This window comes from Monomorium pharaonis, chromosome 3, assembly GCF_013373865.1.
Source record: "Monomorium pharaonis isolate MP-MQ-018 chromosome 3, ASM1337386v2, whole genome shotgun sequence".
Classification (NCBI taxonomy): Eukaryota; Metazoa; Arthropoda; class Insecta; order Hymenoptera; family Formicidae; genus Monomorium; species Monomorium pharaonis.
In genome coordinates, this window is record NC_050469.1 from 21210776 (window position 1) to 21233238 (window position 22463).

At 35.0% G+C, this 22463-nt stretch overlaps 3 protein-coding genes across 5 annotated transcripts; 1 reads left to right on the forward strand and 2 right to left on the reverse strand.

Moving 5' to 3' along the window:
• Positions 1-543: 543 nt before the first annotated feature.
• On the reverse strand, positions 544-12757 carry LOC105834549. 2 transcript variants are annotated; one of them, XM_012677111.3, is made up of 8 exons: positions 11263-12757; positions 3383-4175; positions 2885-3309; positions 2725-2811; positions 2353-2628; positions 1970-2200; positions 1436-1891; positions 544-1005 (listed from the first exon to the last, which is right to left on the reverse strand). In XM_012677111.3, exons 1-8 carry the CDS (start codon positions 11275-11277, stop codon positions 985-987), a joined length of 2304 nt encoding a protein of 767 aa, XP_012532565.2. In that variant the 5' UTR covers positions 11278-12757; the 3' UTR covers positions 544-984. The 2 variants fall into 2 exon arrangements, with proteins under 2 accessions (XP_012532565.2, XP_012532564.2); XM_012677110.3 differs by having other exon boundaries at positions 2353-2634; positions 11263-12756.
• Positions 12758-12963: 206 nt separating this feature from the next.
• On the forward strand, positions 12964-13582 carry LOC105834539. Its single transcript, XM_012677099.2, has one exon. It carries the CDS (start codon positions 12993-12995, stop codon positions 13455-13457), a length of 465 nt encoding a protein of 154 aa, XP_012532553.2. The 5' UTR covers positions 12964-12992; the 3' UTR covers positions 13458-13582.
• Positions 13583-14619: 1037 nt separating this feature from the next.
• Positions 14620-21659, reverse strand: LOC105834531. Of its 2 annotated transcripts, none has more exons than XM_036284562.1 (5): positions 21354-21659; positions 21057-21163; positions 19116-19175; positions 18251-18417; positions 14620-18046 (listed from the first exon to the last, which is right to left on the reverse strand). In XM_036284562.1, exons 2-5 carry the CDS (start codon positions 21105-21107, stop codon positions 14641-14643), a joined length of 3684 nt encoding a protein of 1227 aa, XP_036140455.1. In that variant the 5' UTR covers positions 21108-21163; positions 21354-21659; the 3' UTR covers positions 14620-14640. The 2 variants fall into 2 exon arrangements, with proteins under 2 accessions (XP_036140455.1, XP_036140454.1); XM_036284561.1 differs by having other exon boundaries at positions 21239-21659.
• Positions 21660-22463: the final 804 nt, after the last annotated feature.

The window sequence follows — 22463 nt, forward strand, 5'->3', positions numbered from 1 at the left end:
GACTTTTCTTTTAACGTTAAACAGAATGTGACTAGAAACGAGAAGAGCTTCTTCTTTCGAAAGTGTTTAACATGCACGATAGACTCTGAGAAGATTGATTCTGAACTGGCTTAGGGTTGGCTTATAAAATCGACGAAAGTGCTCCAGGAAACGACATCGTGTTCACTTAAAATGTAGTTCATGTAACGTTGACTTGTGATCAATACGCGTCTGTTGTGAACAATCATCAATCTTCTTTGAATTAAAATACATATTTTTTTAACTTAAAGCAAAAAGCCTCTTTGCTAAAATCAAATCTTAATCTTATACAACTCAGAAATTTCAAGTACAAATTATTTTTTACTTCAAAAAGTAAATTTGTTAACATAGAAATTTTATTTAAAAAAATTTTTAATATGCATATATGTGTGTATAAATTTTATAAAAACACATATACATTTATAATTATAAAAATAATTCATTTTATTTCAAATAATTCAAACTGTGTCTGCAAATAAGCGCGTAATTCTTTTGGATAAATTATTATAATTTAGCTTTTGTTTACGTATCTAAAGATTTATATTTTTTACTTAACATTATTTATAATAGTTTTAATCGACAATTTTACAACTCATGACAACATGCATCATGTTGCAAATATATATTATATTATATTTAGTTTTCTATGCTTTTTTTAAACTTATTAAATACTATATAAAAAAGACTTACAATTACACTTATAAAAGTACGTATATCCGGATTATAAAATACATTTATCCGGTGCACTGGCCACGATAATCACTTACGCACATACGTAGAGTCAAAACAGTTCACCCGTTCGTATTAAATATTATTAAGTTAAAAAGTTTGTTTGGGAATGAGGTCAAAGGCTACTATTTTAACATAACTATTCACAGTCGCTCACATTGTTTCACGAAAACACGCTATCAAACTCGTCTACACATGCATACAAAATTGTCTTGAGCATTTTCCACACTTGATGCGTCATCGTCTGGCACGTGACTCCTGTACAAATATTTTTAAAAAAGAACGAAAAATATTAATCATTATTTTAAAAATTTCTAACATTAATTGCAACAAATAAAATTATATTTGTAATATTTATTCTCAATATAGAAAGTGCTAACATATTTTTAAAATGCTCTAATATAAAATAATGTGTCTAAAAGTTACAACATTAACTTAAACATCGGTATCAAGCTTTTATGCTTCGTTATATAGAAAAAATTAAATATATATTAATATTTAAAAAATTCTTTTTAATATCAACGTCTTTTAAAACAAAATTTAATTTGCATATTAGAACATTTCTAACTAAAGCTTGAAGATGAAATTTTGAAAATGTGATTTCTTAAAATGAAAAGATTAAAACAGGAATTATTTATATATAAAGAGTTTAATTATAAATGCTAAATCTCACAATTATGATACGTGCCTTTGAGGATTTAGAATATAGCGTAGGAGGTTCAGTGTCGTTGTTATCGTATTCACTGTCAACAGTCGACGCAAACTCCTCGTGCTCCATGATGCCCCACAAAGGAACGTTCTCCGGGCCTGTGGAAGCCACAGCCAAATTGTTCACAGCCTGAGGCAGCACTTGATAGGCTTTCTCGATCGACTCGAATTTATCGGACTTCTCCGTTTTCTTCGTGTCCGTTTGCGAAGTTTCCTTTGATTCCTTCCTGTCTCTTTCTGCCTCCTTCAACACTTTCTCTTTTCTGTATTCAGGATTCGATCTAGGAGTAGTAATATGTGGCTGCGGCGTCACTATATAAACGCGTTCTCTATTCACCGAAGAAATTCCGACGGGAAAGCTTTGCCACATGTTATCCGTAGATGCAGTGGCAGCATCGGTAGGGCTTTTAGTCGAGAGTTTTTCAGGTTTTTTAATCTTAAATAAAAAATATAAAAAAATATATAAGATATTATTTCTTGTAATTGATATATTTTTAAAACTTTTATTAATTACTTCTATTTGTGGTCTTCCCATGTGGTTGCTGGCCAAAGCTTTATACTCTTGATCAATGAAGCTGAATCCGCCCAAAGTATATGTCTTAACATTATCGTAATTAGAATTAGCTACACGATTAACAGGACCATCGGTAGTGGTCAAGTATTCATTAGGTATTTGTTTTGATGGAAAAAAGTATTTATCTGAACTAGGCGCTATTGTACTAACGGTTGTGCCCTTTGAATATTCCTAAATTAAATATATTATTATTATTATTATTATTATTAACATTTACTGTTCTAAACGTGTTAAAATTGACATAAAATTTTTTGTTTTGTTAATTTTATTATTTTGCAAAGATTTTATTCATAAATACACATTTATTACAAAAGATAACATACCTGTATCGTCCAGTTGTCGATATTCTTTTGCAATTTAAATCGGTCTATGACATTGTTCTTTTTATTATTAAATGGTTTCCTGGTGGTATCTTCAAGCATCGATAAAGTAGTCGGCTGAAATTGGATGTGCGACGAGTTCGGAGGACTGACCACTTCGGCTCTGATGTTTGATGCTTCACCAATATAATTGTCATGATTGGATTCATTCGTGTTAGAAATCTCGCTGGGCGATTGAAACGGAAGAGGTGTATGCTGAGATGTATAGGGAATTATAACCTGTAACTAAAATTTTAATTGCATAATTATAGTCAAAGGCAATTTAAGGTAGTTTCCTTCTAAAGATTTTCCACTGAAAAAACACAATTGCATCACCTGTTTATTTTTCTTCGGTTTTCTGTGTGGTGAAAATAAACTGTCCCACATTTCCTTAACCTCATCACGTGTTGCATTCTCTTCCTCCTAAAAAGCCGTAGAATCTTCGTTACTTTTTGGAATTCTGAATCGCACTATTATTGATCTTTTATTTCTTTACCGCGGTATCAGTCGTTTTCTGGAAATAATCCGTGATAAAATCAGATTCCGTTGAAGCGTCTTGATGTGTTACGAAATACTTGTCTTCAGGTGCCGTAGTCGTCCTGACACTTTCAAATTTAATTGAATCTTCTATTTTCCCGGAAGAGGCGTACACAGGTGTAAGAGAGCTTTCGGCGACGTTGGCGCTGGTGGATAGATAGTTTTTCTGATTGTTATGATATAATTCTCGATTGGAACCGGAATTTTCGTAGCTGTTGGGAATTTCCTGATTAATTTGACTTTCGTTATAAACGGAACCATCTGGCGATCCACTCAATCCTGTTACGTCATAATATCCTCCGTTATTAAATACCCCCGAAGATTGAAGACCGCTAGGATTAATATATCCTGGTTGTTGAGAGACAACTCCCTCATTCGAAGGACCTGGATACACAGATTAATTGTCATGTTTACCATTGAAACTTCGCTACAGTTAGAAAGAAAAAACAGCCATTACCTGTAGCTATACCATTTCCGGAAATTGATGAGGGCAACGGGTTGGGAATGATGTCTACGGAATAATTAAAATTTTGTTGGTTGAAGAGCGGTGGCAATGCTCCAGGATATACGTGCAACGGATCTGGTACCGGTTCACCACTAGGCAATGGCGCATTGAAGGAGTAATCTGGAACTCTAATTTCTTGCGAGGCAGCATGATAAGCGTCGTAATAAGGTACGTCTCGAGTCTCAGTCAGATATTCGCCATGCGGCGATGATTCAATCGACTGTGATGACGATGCGTACGAGGCATCTCCCGAATGTGTTTCACCATGCATCGGTATCCAGGGGACTTTGTTGCAAGAATTACAGCTCCTAGGTTTGATCGAAGGGATGGGATATCCTGAGTGTTCGTTGGACGGCGGAGGAAGAGGTGGTTTTTCGTACTCTATAGGGGGAGGACCATTGTAGTTTGTTGCGGCTGGCAGGGGATCGGGATTTTGAATAAACTTTGGCGGATACGGGGTTTTGGGCTGCAGAGACAGTGATGGCGGTGGTGGCGGTTGTGAAGAATCAGAACTAAATGGATTCAACAAACTCATGAACCGCATGAAGTATCCTGGTTGCTCGGTTGACTGATAGTTCGCCACTCTTGGGATTCTCGGGTTCGGTGAAAACCTTGGCGGTGGCGGTGGAACAAGATATTCGCTGATTTTGCGAACGCGTCGAATGTTATTCGGTCTGCCCCAACCATTTTGAACGGCAGTCGCGTTGATTATGCAGATCAGCAGTAAATATAACACCAAGCAAGCCTGAAATACGAAACGATTGCTATAGGGAAGACCCAAAGATGTTACTGGAAATTAGTTTTTTTTTTGCATTTGCATCTGCAAATTATTTGTCGAGAAAGAATAATCAAGAAACAGTGACATTGGAAGCGAAACCTCCGCTTAAGATTGGTTTAATAAAGTAATCCCAGGTGAGCCAAGTTTTCACTTCGCAGTCTTAAATAAGAGGCACTCAAATGCTTATTAAAGTCGTTGGATGCATGCTAACAATTGTTTCTCTCTTTCTCAATATTCCAGGTATCATTTGTCTAACGAAATCTCGTGCGCATTACATTATTATGTACACTTTCCGCAACAGTCAATGACGCGACAGAGAATAACGTGCGGTGAAGCGAACTGGGTCGCGCCATGAGAATCATTCTACGCCGCCGTGGATTATGTATGCCGTGCGTGAAACTAGACGCCTTCTCCCTTGTTATTCCAGAACAGAGTCCTCGTTGGACTCGGTTTTCCTCTCCTTAGTCCTAAATTCAGCTGATTACCCCGCTTTAATGCGCCGCTTGCAATTTACGCACGAGCAGAAACGAACAATATTGCCGCCGCAGTAAAAATCCTTCGGTCGCGAAGCGGCTAACAATTGGTTTGCCTACTGCGTTTTAACTGCCGCAAACCATATGCCCGCGTCACATTAGTAATCCACAGGTTTCACATTTGTTTAACGTTATTAAACTTACCGTTATTAAATTTCGCACGGCGCTCTTTGCATATCCCTAATTTTGAAATTGGCTTTCGAACCGAATGGAAAGCGCAATTGTCGTTCGAGGTTTTTGTCAAGATTCTTCGGCCCATTTAACCGACATAGAATTCACAATCATCATCTTCCTGAAGAGATTCTGAATCAGCCAGTCATTACCGGTGGTAAGAGTTCATAAGGTATACGAATGCGAGGTACAAGGTCAAGAATTTGCTGTAAGAAAGCCTCACGAATTCAATTCCGGATAGAGTTACTTCAATCTATTACTCCCTCAATTTGCATTGTATTATTTATGTGTAGAATCAATATCTAATAATATTATATATTGAGATATAAAAATTTCAAGCATTACTGCATTTTATATATTTTGTATGAATCTCTTGTCTCATATTTCTTTATATTTCGATTTTGACATTAATCGCTCTCTCAATGCGTAACGTTTTTATTTAAAATTTCTATGACCCAACATTCAAAACATTACAAATAAAACATTTCTCATAAACGAAAGTACTAAAGTATAATGACAATTAAATTATAATTATTATAAGGAAACAAAGAATATATCGATAACAAATTAATAACTGTGACACATACAATATCTGCTGTCATTTAATTTAACTTAATTTCTCTTTAGTTAAAATAGTTTCTGCTGAAATAGTTTTCCGTATTGTTCAAACACTCGAGTTAAGCTCGACACGCATTTCAAAGAGTCGCAGCCTCGCTGTTGAATCTTCGCCGAATCCACGGTGAATTATTTTCTTGGAGGCAGAAAACCGGCGTTCGGAGAAGCCTTCACCGCGGAAGGCCGCCAGAGGAAAACGAAGGAAATGTCGAAGAAAGGCCCGGGAATTGTCGCGATTCGCAGCGCCCGCGGCGCGGCGGCGGTTGGGATTCTCCCACGTCGCGATTGAATGCGAGGGAGAAAGAAGCGCTCTCCACGTGCCAGTTCTTCGCGTGCGTACGTGCGCGTCGCCGCCGCTCGCGTGAGAGAGAACGAGAGTAAGTCGGCGGATGACCGTGTTTGTCCCGCGAACCGGAAGCCGCGTAGGAAAGTGAAGAAACGGAAGAAAGAAACGTAGGAGGAGGAGAGGGGGGCTGGTGGCGCGCTCACGCTCGCGCTACGCGCGAGAAACGCGCGCTTCTAATGACGCGTTATGGCGATTTTACGCGCGCGCGGGCGAGCGCGCACATACACACGGGAGCGCGCGTTATGCAAATTGCCTTCCGACCAGGTCGCGTACTTTGCAATACACGCGCGATTCGCGACGCGTCGCGGTGGTTTCGTTTACGACGCGCAGATGTTCGACGCGAGAGTAGTTTCTCGCCTGATGACGAGACGGACTATAAACGCGCGAATCGGAATTGTCACGCTTATCCTACGGAGATACCTCACGCGGTACTTGGAAAATATTTCCTTTCGTATTTCAATGCCTCTACGTCGCTCCTGAAACTTTGATACTGGACGCGGGCCGAATTTCAGCCGCGCACGTTCGCGCGTAATATTTTAATGAAATTCAGAGCGCGCGCGCGCGAATAAACCTACTTGTTCCACCGGCGGCGGCGCGGATTCCTTCGGATGTTACATCTTCACTCGTGAAAACGATGTAGCACAACGCCGTCCGTCTTTCCCAAGACGGACGTTAATTAGGAGTCAGTAGGCTAGGAATACCCGGCAGGTATTAATCAAGTATCGAGAATAACAGTGACTCCGCGCTCTTAAGTCAAGGATGGAATTAAGGATACAAGAACGGGTCGAAATCTGCTGAGAAGCGGATAGGTCCGATTTCTCGGTTAGAGATCGTCCGGAACATCTGGAGAGCCGTCCATTTGCCCGCGCGCAGGTTTGATCGTTTACGACTGAACGATCGTATCGCGGTACCAGCGTATATCGATTCTCTTTTTCCTGGCCGTTCAAACCGCCGTCACGTTTGAACGGGAAATTATGGGTCTATTCGGTTGCTCGGCAAATATACCGACCTCGACCACAACCCACAGTGGGGTCTCGACCTAGAAGTGCAAGGTGAGAGGACGCTGATGCACGAATGCATCAGCGTAACTGCAATATTCGAAAATCGAACGATGCGTTTCGTTGTAGGTTCGTTCTCAAAATACCTGTTACGCCGTAAGCGGAATATAATAATAAATAGCGTGCGTGAGTCAAAATAAAAAATGCACAGATGCATGAAGCTATGTGATAATTACGTAAAGGTATAAATGTATATAAAGCGTAAATATATCCTGGTACCTGGTATTTGTACGTACTTAGAATTTCCAGGAGCAATTTATCGCTGGCGCAAAATAATAACCGTTTGTTTTCGACGAAACGCGCGCCTCGTTCCTCTTGCGCTGCATAAATTATCGCCGCGTAACAACGACGTACGCTAATAACACGAGGAGGATAATCGTAAATTCTAATAACCCGTTCGCCCGAAAGCGACGGCGCGGCGGTACTGCCGCAGCCGCGCGGAAGTCACCCGCGTGTTTTCTCATTAAGAACGTCCCACGCTGCCGCAAAAATTAATTATTGAAACGTCCGATTATTAAAATTGATTACGCCACTGCGCGTATATACAAAGTCGTCGCCCGCCGAAGACGACGCGCGGAGATGTAGCACCCGCGCACACATAAAACGAGTAATGTAGGTAAGTGGGCTGTGGGTATTACGACGAGCTGGGATCTGCGAGTCGAGGAGAAGAAGAAGAAGACGAAGACGATGTAATGCGCGGGGTCGTGCACGTGTAATCCTAACGTGGTGCGTCTTTGTGTATATACGTGCGTGTGTGTGTGTGTGCGTGTCCCATACGTGCGCGCTTGTGTAGGAAAATAAATGTCAGCGCTAATCGAGACGAACCGCGGCCGATAATGAGGCTGCGCTCTCATTACGGGATAACGTCGTCCGAAATGAAACGATCATCACGTACGAGAAATTCTGCGAGGTATCTACGTGAAATCGAGACCGAACGTCAACGAGATCGATATTTACAGACGAAACTTTCGACGTTGTTCAGCGACGTAGGTCGTTGCTCTCTTTGGTAATGCGAAATAAGAGTTCATAATTTAATCACTCTGTCGACGTATGTAATAATTTTTTTTAATACTTTTTTTTCGAATGTTCGCGAAATGCAACGTTTTGATAAATGTCAATTTGTTAACGTAAATATTTTAATAAAAGTTACGTACGTTGCTCGAGATCGCGATAAAAATAATTGTATGATTATATTATCCTGTCACTTTCCAAGATTCTAAATTCCCGTGGGAATGGTCGGGTGAAAATCGGGAGATCGCGATGATCTTCTCGGCGAGAAAAGACGAAACCCTAACGGTGCTTCAGCGGCACGGGAGACAATTACAGGAGCGTCGAGACGGAGAGAGTTAACTATCGTATTTACATCGCGGGCTGCTCCAGTTCGACGTGCGTGTAAGAAGAATACGGCATAAAACGCTTGCCGTGACCCCTCATATGAACTTCTTCAACTAAGAAATCGCGATTTTTACTGTGATTAATTGAAAACCTTGTACCTGTAACTTCGAAACTGCTCGAGCGAATTATCTATGTTTAGAGAACGATAGAAGAGTATTGTCAAATCTTCTTTTGCTGGCTTTCGCGATTTAAAAGTCACATATACATATCAATATATTAAGCGAAAGTATGTAAATCAAAAAAGGAAAACACAGAAAAATATGTGCAAGAATCGCATTTAGAAATATCTCGCAAAGAGCGGAAACACGGTTTACATTGGTACTGTGTCATTATTAACAACTCAATGTTATTTCCTTTTAACAAGGAAGAAGATTTCACTTTTATTTTGTCAATGTAAATGAACTTGTTGTTAACTGGCGCTCTTAACTCTTACTTGTCATATTTGTCGAAATTATCGTTATAAAATAAATGTTACAATATAAATGATATGCAGATACTCGATATACTTATTTTAATTTTGACATTGGCAGACTGTTGAGAGTATTATTTACTCTCATATATCCGTAGAAACAAGATACTACTAAAAATGTCGGAACTACACGCACACGAGTCTCATTAGTCGAGCAGAAAAATTCAATGTTTGTATGAACATCACACGCTCGTTAAGATCTAATATTGACTATTCTAAAGCTGACCTGATAAGCGTGTAAATGGAAAGCGACTTTTCTTTTTGTCTCTTTTAACAAGATCATTTCTAGCATTTCATTCGTTATCAGCACTATGCGTATTTGCACATAAAGTTTAAACATCCATATAGTACACATGTCCAAAATATAGACATCTTTTAAAGATGTCTTTACCTTACAATTTACAAAATATCTTACAATTTGATATTTTCATCTTATTATTTGAAATTGACACCAATATTCATAATCGAATTTGTATCTCAAGATCGTCTTAGATAATGTCTTAAAGAACTAATACGGCTCTGTGATGATTGATGATGTGTGATTGATTTTTGATTTACATCTTAATACAGTATTTAGCTCAAAAATCCTGCTCACCTTTTTTTATATTAATATTATATATTATTCTAAGAAAAAATTAACCAAAACAATTAAGAATTTTTTACACTTTCTTTTTATAGGTTGCAATGTTAAAATAATTGAATTAACTATTTTAATGTAACTATTGGCGAACATGATACAACGGATAACGCACTGACTGATCTGTTCAACATCAAAGGTCTCGGGTTCGATGACGGCCACGAACCATGTTGTTATATGCTTGTTCTCCTCTTTGATAAAATGACAGACCATCAAGAGTATTCTGTGTCTACAGATCTCTCTACCTTAGCCTTTGGGAACCGGAAACGTTAAACTGTAGGTCATATTTTTGGGTACAATCTATACGTATACGCACTATAATCCCGTTTGCTAAAAAAGATTACAAAGATTACTAGCGTATCATATGTTTGTGTTAATAAAAATTAATATCAAATTTCTTTAAAAAGTAACGCTACTGCCCAATATCTTTTTTCCATTATTTTTAAGACACTCCGTATAATAATATTCATAATAATAAAGAAAAATAATTGGGAAATATCTGCACTGATGTATATATTTTTGGAAATCGGAACTAAGTGATACACGTGCAAACGGAAAGCGATAGATTTAGGTCGGTCGAAAGAGTTTTCCCTCTTCGACTGGCAATATGCCGAACAGTCTGATCGTTTGCTTCGAAAGCGGCTTATGTCTTCGTCACTTATTCGTTGTCCTGACGCACGCTACCGTCGATTCACGATGCATAAATCACTATGACTCTCGAGACACAACGCGGGCAGTGCATTAACATACTGCTCCGACTTCGACTCTCCTGACTAATTAAAAAACGTGATTGTGGAACAGTTTGCACAAAATCAAAACAATTTTTTCAAAAAAATTATAATTTTGGAACTAAAGTTTAATTTTCATAATAATAGGCAAAACTTCTTTTTCAATAAATTATATTTAAAGGTATTTTAAAAATTACAAAGTACATAAATACCAAAAATATACTAATAAAATAATTTTAAAAAATTAATATATTTAAGCTTAGTGATAGTTTTTCAGTAATAAAGTCATATGTCTAGTAGAAATACAACTATACTTAAAGAGTAGTTTCTTCCTATTTATCTACATTTTATCTACATCAATGCACGTTATCATAATGCACAGTATCTTAATTAATAATGAAAAGTATGTTTGATTTTGGCATGGAAAGTTTAGTATATTCATTTCATCCACGTGTGCAATATAGATTAGAATCCAAAGTGATATATACGTTTTATGTAGTCAAGTTTCTCGGTATATCATAATCGTACCCACGTGATTCACCTCATTATCAATATCGCGAGTAAAACGGAATTATAGTGCATTAAAATGATCCATCATTAAATTCACGGGAATGATCTAACGCGAGCGCAGCGGTTTGCATTTTTTTAGGAAATTATTACATAGTATGAAGATAATGAATAATTGCTTTTGATAACATATTCCGCGATATTGATCTTATTTACTAACTATGAACTTTTATTTTACTAATTCTGAAATTCTAATTTAGGTTCTAATTTAATTTAAAATCTACAATACAATTAAAATGTATTTTAGAAATAGTTATTGCACAAAAATATAAATTACAAAAAAATTTCTATGATTATTTTTATTAATATAATATATAATTAATATATTTACATATGTCATATGTACATATTAAATATTTTACATATGTCAAACACAGACTTTAATAATAATTTGATAACAATTTAATACTATGTAATATCAAATTAATTATATTATTTTATATAGAAAAGCTCTGAAATCTCTTAATTCTATGACAAGCACATTTCTACAATTGCTCGACAACTTTGTAATAAACGATTCATTACTGTTACTCACTTTTCGAGTATCCATCTCTCCTAAAATGAGGATCTCTCCACCAGGAACATGTCACATGCACGCGAAACTAAAATTACACTCGTCTTTCTTCTAAAACAAATTGAATTTTCGCTAGTTTTCAACCTTGTACCAACATCACAGCGCGTAACGCGATCGAACTGGCGCGAGAACCCGGTTCTCTTCTTCGCCGCGTGAAGGTGAAGGTTGAAGTGGAAGGACGTAGGATCGAAACGGCACGATCATGCATGGGAAGGGAAGTGGGAAGAAAAGAAAAAATGGAAGGAAAGATGCGCACTTGACCAGGGTCAAAGAGAGAGTCCATTGGAGCGTCTTCAACCGAAGACACTTATATACATTTGCGCTTCTCTCCTTCCTTCCTGACACCTCTCTCTCTCTCTCCCTTCCGTAGCACCTTTCCCTCGCTCCAGAACAAGGATTCCTTCTTGTATATTCTGCCGATCTCTCTCCTAGAGCCTGTAGTTTAATGCGTGATTTAGATAGAGGATTTTCCTATCTATTCTAGAAGATCTCCGTCTTCCCGAGCACCCCGTCTACTAATGGGACAACGGAAAAAGTTACCTGGACCGAAGGGTCGCAGGCTGGAATGTATCTAAAGGTGCAATGCTCTTGCGGGTATAATGACCCTTTTCATGGATGTAACTGATTTCTTTGATCCCTCGTAATTTTTTTATATTCTACACAATGTAATATTGTACATATTTTATATCTTGCAAATTAAATTATTATTTTTTACAATATACATCAAAATTGATTAAAATCTGTGTGTATAAAAGGTATATGAATAAATAATTTTTGTTTCCTTGTACATGTTTATTCAACACAATGTAATATTGTACACATTTCTTGTATCTTGCAAATTAAATTATTATTATTATTAATATTTGCATCAAAGTTTATTAAAATCTGTGTATAAAAGGTAAATAAATAAATAATATAATTTTATCTCGGTAAAAAGTAAGTCTTTAATTTAATAGAAGGACAGAAAATAAATGTTCAATATGAACAAGACAAGCATAACAAAATTTTTTCAATATATATATATATATATATATATACATATATAAGATGTGCATGTATAATTGATGCATAAGCACGCACGAATGAGCAGAATATTACGCGCGGACATTAAATCCAGTTGCAACTTTCTCGTCGCTTTCTGGCGATTTTGTATTCTGTAGACTTCACCCTCGATTTCCTCGTCGTAAGGCTGCCGAGTTAAAAAAACGCGCATTCAGAATCGCGTCCGACATTTCACCTGGAAAGAATCGTCGGGGATGCGCAAATGCCGTCTTGACTTTAAACGACGTTGAAAAAAAAGACAAGCAGTGTTATTATTTTAATCACGTCGCACAACGTTCAACAATTACATAATATAATAGAGTAAATAAATTATTAAGTCCTTAATTAAAAAATTTTGTAGAAAACTTATAAGTAATGAAAAAAAAAGGAACGTTGAAAAATCTCGCGCGCGAATTTACACAACGAAATTATTGTCGACAAGATCAAAAAAAAAAAAAATTAATTTTTCGTATCAAGACAGAAAATAAGCGAATTCATGGAAAAGTTATAACTGTTATCACTTTATCTTGTTTTGATCTTGATGAAATCTCTGACAAATGAAAGGACGATTAACGCAATTAAATGATAAACTACTTCCGTATAAAAGATTCGTCCGAAAATCACGTCGAATCTTTCGTTCGCACACGACAATGGGTCGCGTCTTGATCGCCGTTCTTTTGTGCTCTTCTTTCAAAATCGTCGCAGGTCAGACCACGACACCCAATTGCACGGAAATGGGTGCTTTCGAGATCTACGATGGAACTTGCAGGAATTACTACTTTTGCGTGGACGATGGTGAGGAACTCAAGCCGGTGATACTGTCGTGCGCTAGTTCTGCTATATTCGACCCCGACGAGGGTAGATGCATGCCTGCGGATGCAACTAAGTGCCTGCAAACGACGACAATGGCACCGTTGACTACTTCAGCACCACTCTGCCTTGGATACGGTAGATTTCCAATAAACGACGTATATTGTAAGAGATATTACTTGTGTTATTGGAACGGCAGCGGGTACTCTAAAATGGACAATCTTTCGTGTCCAAATAAGCTAGTGTTCAATCCGACATCGGGAAAATGTGTATCGTCGCAATTGTACAAATGTCCAGGGACATAATCGTTTAGTGACAATAGAACATTGCCACTATATGTGTATACAATCTGTAAAATGTAATGCTTTTCACTTTATGTAACTGTTTATTGAAACATTATAAATATTATTGCTGGAAAAATGAGATTTAATTATAATAAATACGCGTATTTATTAATTAAATAATTCATTGAAAATAATAAAAAAAATGTGTTAAATGTATAAAAATAGTCGAATCTATTAATATTTAATACGTGGAAAGAATAGAGAAAAAAAGCACGTATATAATTATCTACACTTGTAAATTGTAAACGAATTTCTGAGACATGCTGGCATAAATATTACAATTGATAAAAAAATAATAAATCTTTGAATACCGCATGCTTAATAGTCATGTTTATCACCCAGTGCATTATTTTCAACTTAATGAAAACAATAAAAATGCGTAACAATTGCTCGTTAAGACGATCCATTATAAACGCGATTCGGCCAATACGATTGTGATTATGTGCAATGCAAAATTGGTGTTCATGATTAATTATTTTCGAACGTTATAAACGAGCGCAAACTATAATTGTTTGCACGATAATCAGGCGTGTTTACAACTTTACAGATTATTAATCATTATACTTTTTCCCACCTTATATGTTGACTCAACGTTACAAAAATAATAAAAGTTATATCAATATATAGAATAATAAATTTTTATTTTAGATAAAATAATTACATTTTTTGTAATTGAATACATATTAAATTCTTCTCGGTAAATTAGTAAATATATTTACATAAATAAAAAGCAATTTTTCAAATATTTTGCCGTATTTTGAACAATTTAATATATATAATTAATATATATTATAAAGATTTTTTTGTAATATACATTTATATTACAGTATACAATAAAATTTAGATACAATATCATTTTTAATTAACTCTCTACATAGAGAGAAAAATTTCTTTAGATATAGTAAACCGCCTTGTTCGACTATTCGAAAGCATATATTTCTTTGTTTCTAATAAATTTCATTAAATCTAAAGAAATCTGTTTAAAATTTATTAAAACCAAAGAAATATATGCTTTGGAATAGTCGAACAAAACTGTTTATTAATCTAAAGAAATCTTTCTCTCTGTGAATTTAGTTTTATTAGAATTATCTTTTGATATTAGAAAATAGCGAAATAATATTTATAAACTTTGCCATACATTTATTCAATGAAGGACTTTATACAGTGTGAATTCAGTGACACTTCTAAGATTACCACCCATTGGCGTCTTCTTGATCCTTTCATTTGACCAATGTCCGACTTCTTCCGTAGCCGCTCTTTTTCTCCTCACCTTCTTATCTTTGGGGTCCGCTAAAATATCTAATAAACTCTTTCTGATGGCTTCTCTAACCTTAATGGCCGAAGCCAGACTAACATTTTGTGTCAATTTTGATATCATGTGCTGCAATCCATCCATGACATCTTTTTGTATATCTGGTAATGTCTCTTGCATGACTTTCATTCTTGTTTCGCTACTAATAGTCTCGTTTATCAAAGGCATTGTGCTTTCATTTCTTTCATTAGTTGTATTATTTTCATTTTCTATATATCCAGCATTATTTATTTCCTCCTCAGGTTTATTTGTCATCGCTTCAAGTTTATTTGTCGTCAATTCAGGTTTATTTATCGTAGTCAACTGTATGTTGTCCTTCGTCAGATTAATATTATGAGATTCTGAAGTATTTGAAAGATCATCATCAATAACACTCATTAATGTCGAAAACATCATACTTTCATCTCTAGTTACGTTTTGTTCATTTTCTCCTGTCCTAGTTACATTTCGTTTACTTTCTGTATTAATTGTTTCCTCGTCGGAATATATTGTCGTCGCGGAAAATTGTAAATTATCCGTTGTCAATTCAGTATGTAAAGATTTTGAAATATTTGAAGAATCAATCATAGAATCAGTGGAATTAAGGTCTCGTTTAACAAGTCTATTTAGATTTTCAATTTCATCATCAAGACTTCTTCGTCTTCGTCTTCGAGGTGGTACTTCTTGATACTCGGGTAAGCGATCTTGATATTCAGATGAGTCAGAAATAAACTGCTCTGACATCGAATCCTCAGGTTTAGAATTTGCAAACTCCATATCTGCGTCTCCATCTGTACTTTTAATAGCATTATCCAATTTTTTGTTGATAAAATTTGCGTCTCTTGTCAAATTTCCCAAGCTGGTACAATTCAGTAATGCGCTTATGGTTTCCATGTTAACGGAATCGTTCAAGGATTTCAACTGCTCCAACAAGTTGGGAATGTCATGGCGTTCTACATTCTCGTCCAACGACAATTGTTTCTCCACCTCGACCAAATTTTGTTTCTCTTTGTTTTCATTGATGTGTTCCACGAGGACCTTCACCTTTAAGGTCAGCTTGTGCTGCGGCGTACTTGTAGTTGTGCTTCTTCGAGCATCACTCGTGATAGGAATATTAATAGCCGTCCAAGTCTCACTTTCTTGAGAATTTATGCCCATCGTGACAGTCGTGTGCTGATCCTCTATCATTGTTGATTTCTCAGGCAATTGCAAATCAACTACAAGTGGCGGAGTTTTTATTGGCGGGGAAATGTCGTCAAATTTTGATTGAGACTCTGTGACTTCCTCCTCGGAACATATCTCCGAATCGCACTTAGTGGTCGTTTCGCCACAATGTCCGGACTCGTCGCAACTTCCCAAACCGGCGCACTCTTCAGAATTCTCGCACGAATAGTCTGTCTTGCTGCTCGTCACCGGTAAAAAAATCGTTGATTTAATCATCGTTGGCGATATTGTTTTAGTCATAATAGTCGAAATAAATTCGTCTTTTTCAGTCTTTGATCTAACCCTTGTCGATGTCCCTTCGACTGTAGATGTTGTACTTTCCTTGCTTTCTTCGGATGACACTTGTTCAGAAGTTGGTGAGGACTCGGCAATTATAGTTCCAGTTACACTTTCAGTCGAAATTGGCCGTTCAGATAACTTATCCAATTGGGTAAATTCTGTATATCCAACCGTCGGAGGCAACGCCGATGTGACAACTGGCTTAATATCAACTTCCTCTGAAGTTACGTACTCGCTTGAAGATGAAACAATTTCACTTATTTTACTTAATTCTTCACTTGTCAGTTCAATCGAACTCTCACTCCCTTCTTCAAACTTTGAATATTCTTCCGCATCTTCGATTGCACTAGAACTCTTTGTTTCCAATGAAATAATGTTACTCTCCTCGGTACTGATTTTCTCAACAGACGCTTCATTTGTTGATTGGGGAACATATTCTTCCGAAGATTCTGTAGAAACGTCTGTCGCGAATGCAGTTGTCTTTTGAGTTACTAAGTTGGAAATTTCTGTCTTTTCTTCTGATAAAAATGATGTGGTTTCTTTCGATCTCTCCTCGATAGAAGGATGAGATATTTCTTCTTTCGTAGTTATTTCCGTATCACTAATTGATGATATTTCAGCCGACGTGACTGCTTCCGTCGTGGACGCTTCCGTACTTGTAATTAATTCAGGAAATAATTCTTCCGAAGAGGATGTACCGTGTATTTGTATCAAACACGCTGGATCTGAAGAATTCTCATCACAGACTATCTTTTCACGAGGTTCTTCAGTCGTAGTCAATATTTTGGAAGAAATTGTTGATTTTCCAGATTCCTCTTCTGCAGGTAATAACTTCGTATCTGTAATTAAACTGTAATCTTCTTTGCTCTCGCTTTCAGTTTTACTGACTATTTCTTTTTCATCTTTTGTTGAAATACTAGGAGAGGTCATGGTTTCACAAGTTCCAGTACTTTCACAAGGTAATCCAGTAGTATATGTAGTGGTGCTTTCCGTGCAGGGTTCCTGTTCGGTTGTCACTGCCATCAACTGATTGATCTTGGGACTAACTTTGATCTCCACTCTCTTCTTCGGATTCTTTGAGTCATCAGTTAATTCTATAATGTTCTTACTGACCACTGGACCAACTCCGCATTTTACCTTTTTGTGTTGCCAGATAATGATATCACCAACGTGACTGACAGACGTAAAATTAACGATTCTACTGACCATCGTATCCTCGTCTATGACCTCAAAAAGGGCCGTCTTGCCGACATCGGGATCGTTAGCCATTAGTTCTCCCTCAAATCTTTTGCATTCGAGATATCTTTCTGGTATGGTTGCCGAGTTCTCAAAGGAGATTGTGTACTCGCGAATAACCAATCTCTTCGGTGGTTGCATAGTTTTGTCCTCCTTGATAGTTGTCGTTTCAATCCAGCATAAGGTGATGTCCTCGCCATCGTGAACGCTGCTCGATTTCTTCACCTTGGAATTGTTGCCAACCACATCATGAAACTCCTTGTCGACGGTTAGCAAATGGCCCGTTGTATTCACAAGGAAGCTACTCGAGTATCTTTGGTTCTTTTTGTTCTTGCTCGCACAATTTGTCACTTCTTCCTGGACTATCTCTTCCAATGTCTCTTGTTCCTTGACCGTCATACGTCCTTCCGTTGTATTTTGCTTATGACGCTTATCGTAATTCTGCTTAATGCGAGGATGCTTACGGCGGTCAAAAATATTTCTATTTATATTCCAGTTTTGATTTACATTTCTTATTGTGCTATGTAAAAAATAGAAAATTAAATAGTTAGCAATAATAATAATACAAATATCATAATATATTTTAAGTTAATAAATTAATCGTATAAATTCTACAATTTTACTTATTGTTCTTTTTTTGTTAATTTTAATATTGTTACAAATTTATATGTTTTTATTCTTGTACTTTACTATTTACAGATTTGTTTTATTAAATATATGTTACTTTTGAATTTCATCATTATCGTCATCTTCATCATTTTCGTCATCATCCTCATCATCATCGTCGGATGTAGCATCCGATGCTTCTACCTCCCTCGTAGAACGAGAATTTAAGGTAGAATCCCAATCACTTTGCGAATCTGTTTCTTTGTTTTTGAATGCATTCTGTATCTAAAGAATTAGACAGATGCTAAAGGAAAATTGACGACAAGATTGAAAGAACAGGATTTAAAGAACATACTTCAGATAAAAAGGCATATACAAAATTTTTGTATTTACAGTAAACAGATTTTTATTAATGCACAAAGTTGTTAATATCAATATCCCAAAATAAGAATTTAAATTTATTTGCAAATTTTACTTACGCTAAATCAATGACTCCAAATCAAAGTATTGCATAAAGCGTGATTGATGAAGAAATATCCGAAGCATTGTTTTATGGAAGTAGCAATCATGATAAATGATATATGTCAAAACTGCTGCGTTTATCCATAAAATTAAAAAAAAATCATTAAAAAAGTACATAAATATAAATTAATTATAAAGATATAACAAATTCTTGGAGACATTTTTCAAAATTAATCTAAAAAGAAAAAAGTTTAAAGATGTATAGCATAAAATATTTTAAACAGCTAAATGAGAAAGATTTTTTAATGTACAAAAACATTAAAAAATGTGTATAAAAATGTAAAAGTACAACAAAGATAAATTTTAAAAAGTATAACTTAAAAAAGCAGAAAGCAAGCAAAACCAAATATATTATATATTCATTTTATAAATAAAAGTAAGCAATCATATATAGTATATGCAATTATATAATCATATATATAATATAACCGTAATATTTATTAAATATTTAATTTACATACTTGATGTGATGAATGAGAGGCTAGTGGAACTGCGGCATTATATCTAAACAAACAGCTGACCTGTTTTAATCAAATAAATATATTATAACAATAAAGACAAATTATAATTACATTGATAAAAATTATTATTGATATATTGATTTATTGAAGTAAATATTATTTATATTAAAATACACTTAAATAATTGAAACTGAAAGTAATACATATATATGCAATAACTAATTTTCCAGAGATACATGAGAAAGTTTCATGAAGTTCAATATCGCCTGGCGGCGATCATGTATACAATTTAATTTAGAAAATGTCGGTTTCACAATTGGTCCCCGATCAAACCATGCAAGCGATTATCTCGGCACGCGAGATTAACCAGCGAAACGACTGCACAGTACGTCGGTATGAAAGTGAAAATAGTCAAAGAATAAAATATATGTTACGGCATGATAAGAACGGCAATATTTCTTTCAGTCTAACAAAAAATTTAATTATCTAACATTGATATATTTACGGTATCGAAGTGAGAAAAATACAACTGGCTGTAATACATCTAATTAATTTGAAATAAAAAAACAGAAATTTATACTATATTCATATAAATGTAATATTCTTGATTAAAAATACTTATTTTTTAATAATACTTATTTTTTTATGTTAATAGTACTGTTTTTCTTACATATATATGTATGCACAAAACAATACACGGAAAGAATTTTCTCTTAAAAATTACCCTGAAAATCGTGGTAATTGTGGGACAACGTAAATCTTGAAAAATTTTACTATACTTTTTGACAAAATTTACTAAAATTTTAATAAAATTTGGCAAAATTTTGTAAATTTTACTATACTTCTAACAAAATTTACTAAAACCTTGCCAAATTTTATTAAAATTTTACTAAATTTTAGTAAATTTTATTAAAAGTATGGTAAAATTCTTTAAGGTTTACGTTGTCTCACAGTTACCACAATTTTCAGAGTAATTTTTAAGAGGAAATTCTCTCCGTGTATAAGAACAATTTTATATACAAATTTTTTATAGGTTGTCTAATAATTTTTTGTTTAGTGTTTGTTAGTTTTTTAATTTTTAAATTTAGATAAATATTATTTATAAAGTAAAAAGTTCTGCTTTAAATTGATAAACTATTATAGTGACCAATCTGACAATATTTATTTATATAATTAATACCACAACGTTTTGGCCAGACGATTTCTGGCCATTATCAAGTGTATCTAAAATTACATAAAAACCATAAGAGTAATTTAATAGTTACATGACGTTTAGATCTAGTTTAACATAATTAAATTATTTGTGAAATTAAATACCTCGTTAAATTATACTAAATACATGAGTGTTTCTGGATATTAATCCATGAAAGAAAAGAAATCGTTGAGTGTTGTTATCGGAGACGTGTTAGACAGCGCGTCTACAACCTTTGTCAACAGAATGAATATGATAATGGCCAGAAATCGTCTGGCCGAAACGTTGTGGTATTAATTATATAAATAAATATTGTCAGATTGGTTACTATAATAGTTTATCAATTTACTTTAATTACTGACAATTCAACTATTTTCATCGGAGTTCTGCTTTAAATTCAATATATTTTAAGAAATAAAAGAAAGTGCCATTTTTTAATCAAAGCAGATCTTAATAATATTTAATTATTAAATATATTTTCTCTAATTTTACATATATATAAAGTTGTGTGCCATAATATATAAAAAATAACAATGTTATAAGCTTCTTTAAAAAAACTGTAAAGAGCATATTGTGAAAGATTTCATTTCAGACAAGATTGAAATCTAAATTAAAATTTCTCGCATTTGCTTTTAAAATAAATAAATTTTTTAAACGGTCTAATGTCCAAATTATTGTTGTATTCAATATATTTTATATTAACTTCTTAACTTCATAAAAAATAAGTAGCATACAAGAAAATAACCTACCGTAAAAATAAGAAGGAAGATGCAGGGCGCGCGAAGATGCAGCATCGCCATTAGAAGGTCACTCTTTCTTCTTTTCAAATCTTTGATTCGCGGACAGCAAACACGGTCTGTATCCAACACGAAATCAGAACTAATCTTATCAACGAAATTTCTAATTCTTCACTGTTTGTGTGCTAATCTACCTGATAATGCCAAAAGATCTAGCCGAATATTTAACTTCTAATTAAGAAGCGATCATCCAACAACTGAATCATGTTTCCGAAAAAGATCAAGCCGCTGTTTGTCATTGGTACTGACCACGATGGGTAATCGAAAGTCCCAATGATGATACGCCGACGGTAACACCTGCCTGATGCTGAATCGAAGTCTGTTCTTATCGAGTGCCAGCTCGGCTGGACCTAGCACCTTCGATAAATGCGAGTCACCGCCCCCACCTGTCATCAATCCCTCTAACCCCGCTCCTTTTTAAGACTTCCAATCTAGCGTCTCGATTTTCCGGGCTTGTTATCAGCAGCGGCAGTAACGTCTCATCTCTTTGTTCTACATGTTAATTTCCCTAGGGAGCATTTTCCTCAATTCATCTCCATGACAGATGGATCAATCGATTAAATAAATCTCATCCGCCTACGCCTCAAACGAAAATCGTTTGCCTCCGTCAGAATAACTATCTCATTAAAAAGTGACTGAGCGAGTATTTCATATAATATTCCAATTAATTCGTACAATGTTAACTTTTGTTGGACAATTAATGCTTTGAACAAAATAAAATAAAACGTTATTTGCCATTTTCGTATTTCCCATACAATAGTACCTTTCTCAAGCAAATATCTGATTTTTTCTTTTATACTAAACTTTTTTATAATGAAATGCAACTATTATGTAAAAGTCATATTTAACAAATTTTTTATAAATCTTAGAAGACCAGTGCGTTGATTTCCTTATAAAAAAATTCTACATTTGGCTACATTCATTTCAATTTAACAGGCAATCGATAATTGACCATGAAACATTTAATTTGAATATCTTCGTTCGTTATGCACGATAAAGCTTTGTCGCTTTGTTTGGCTCTATTCTCTATGTTAAGAAGAACATTTCGCTCGGTGCATTTAAAAGTTTAATGAATTGCAGTTGCCTCGCGTCCTTGAATTATGATAATGTAGATAGCCGTTTAAAAAGACTTATGTTTATCTCATAATTGAATTTGGTAACGTGTTTGAATATATTGCTTTCATAATAAAAATAAACGGAAATATCTTTAGTCAATTTTTTTTTAATGAATTTAATTGTTTCAGAATTTAATTACAAATGATAACACAAAAGTACCTGCGAAAATTTGTTATTGTAATTAAAAAAACAATCACATAATATTTTATTGCATTTAACCAGATATTCTCCAAGAAGTAATAA

Coding starts and splice junctions, on each gene's coding strand:
- LOC105834549 (XM_012677110.3), bottom strand. Junction 3,310..3,382: donor CGGAAATGGTATAGCTACAG/GTAATGGCTGTT, acceptor CTGTGTATCCAG/GTCCTTCGAATGAGGGAGTT. Junction 1,892..1,969: donor TGGGAAGACCACAAATAGAA/GTAATTAATAAA, acceptor TTTTTATTTAAG/ATTAAAAAACCTGAAAAACT.
- LOC105834539 (XM_012677099.2), top strand. CDS start 12,993: ATGGGTCGCGTCTTGATCGCCGTTCTTTTGTGCTCTTCTTTCAAAATC.
- LOC105834531 (XM_036284562.1), bottom strand. CDS start 21,107: ATGGCGATGCTGCATCTTCGCGCGCCCTGCATCTTCCTTCTTATTTTT. Junction 19,176..21,056: donor TCTTCCTTCTTATTTTTACG/GTAGGTTATTTT, acceptor TGATTAAAACAG/GTCAGCTGTTTGTTTAGATA. Junction 18,047..18,250: donor GATAATGATGAAATTCAAAA/GTAACATATATT, acceptor TTTTTTACATAG/CACAATAAGAAATGTAAATC.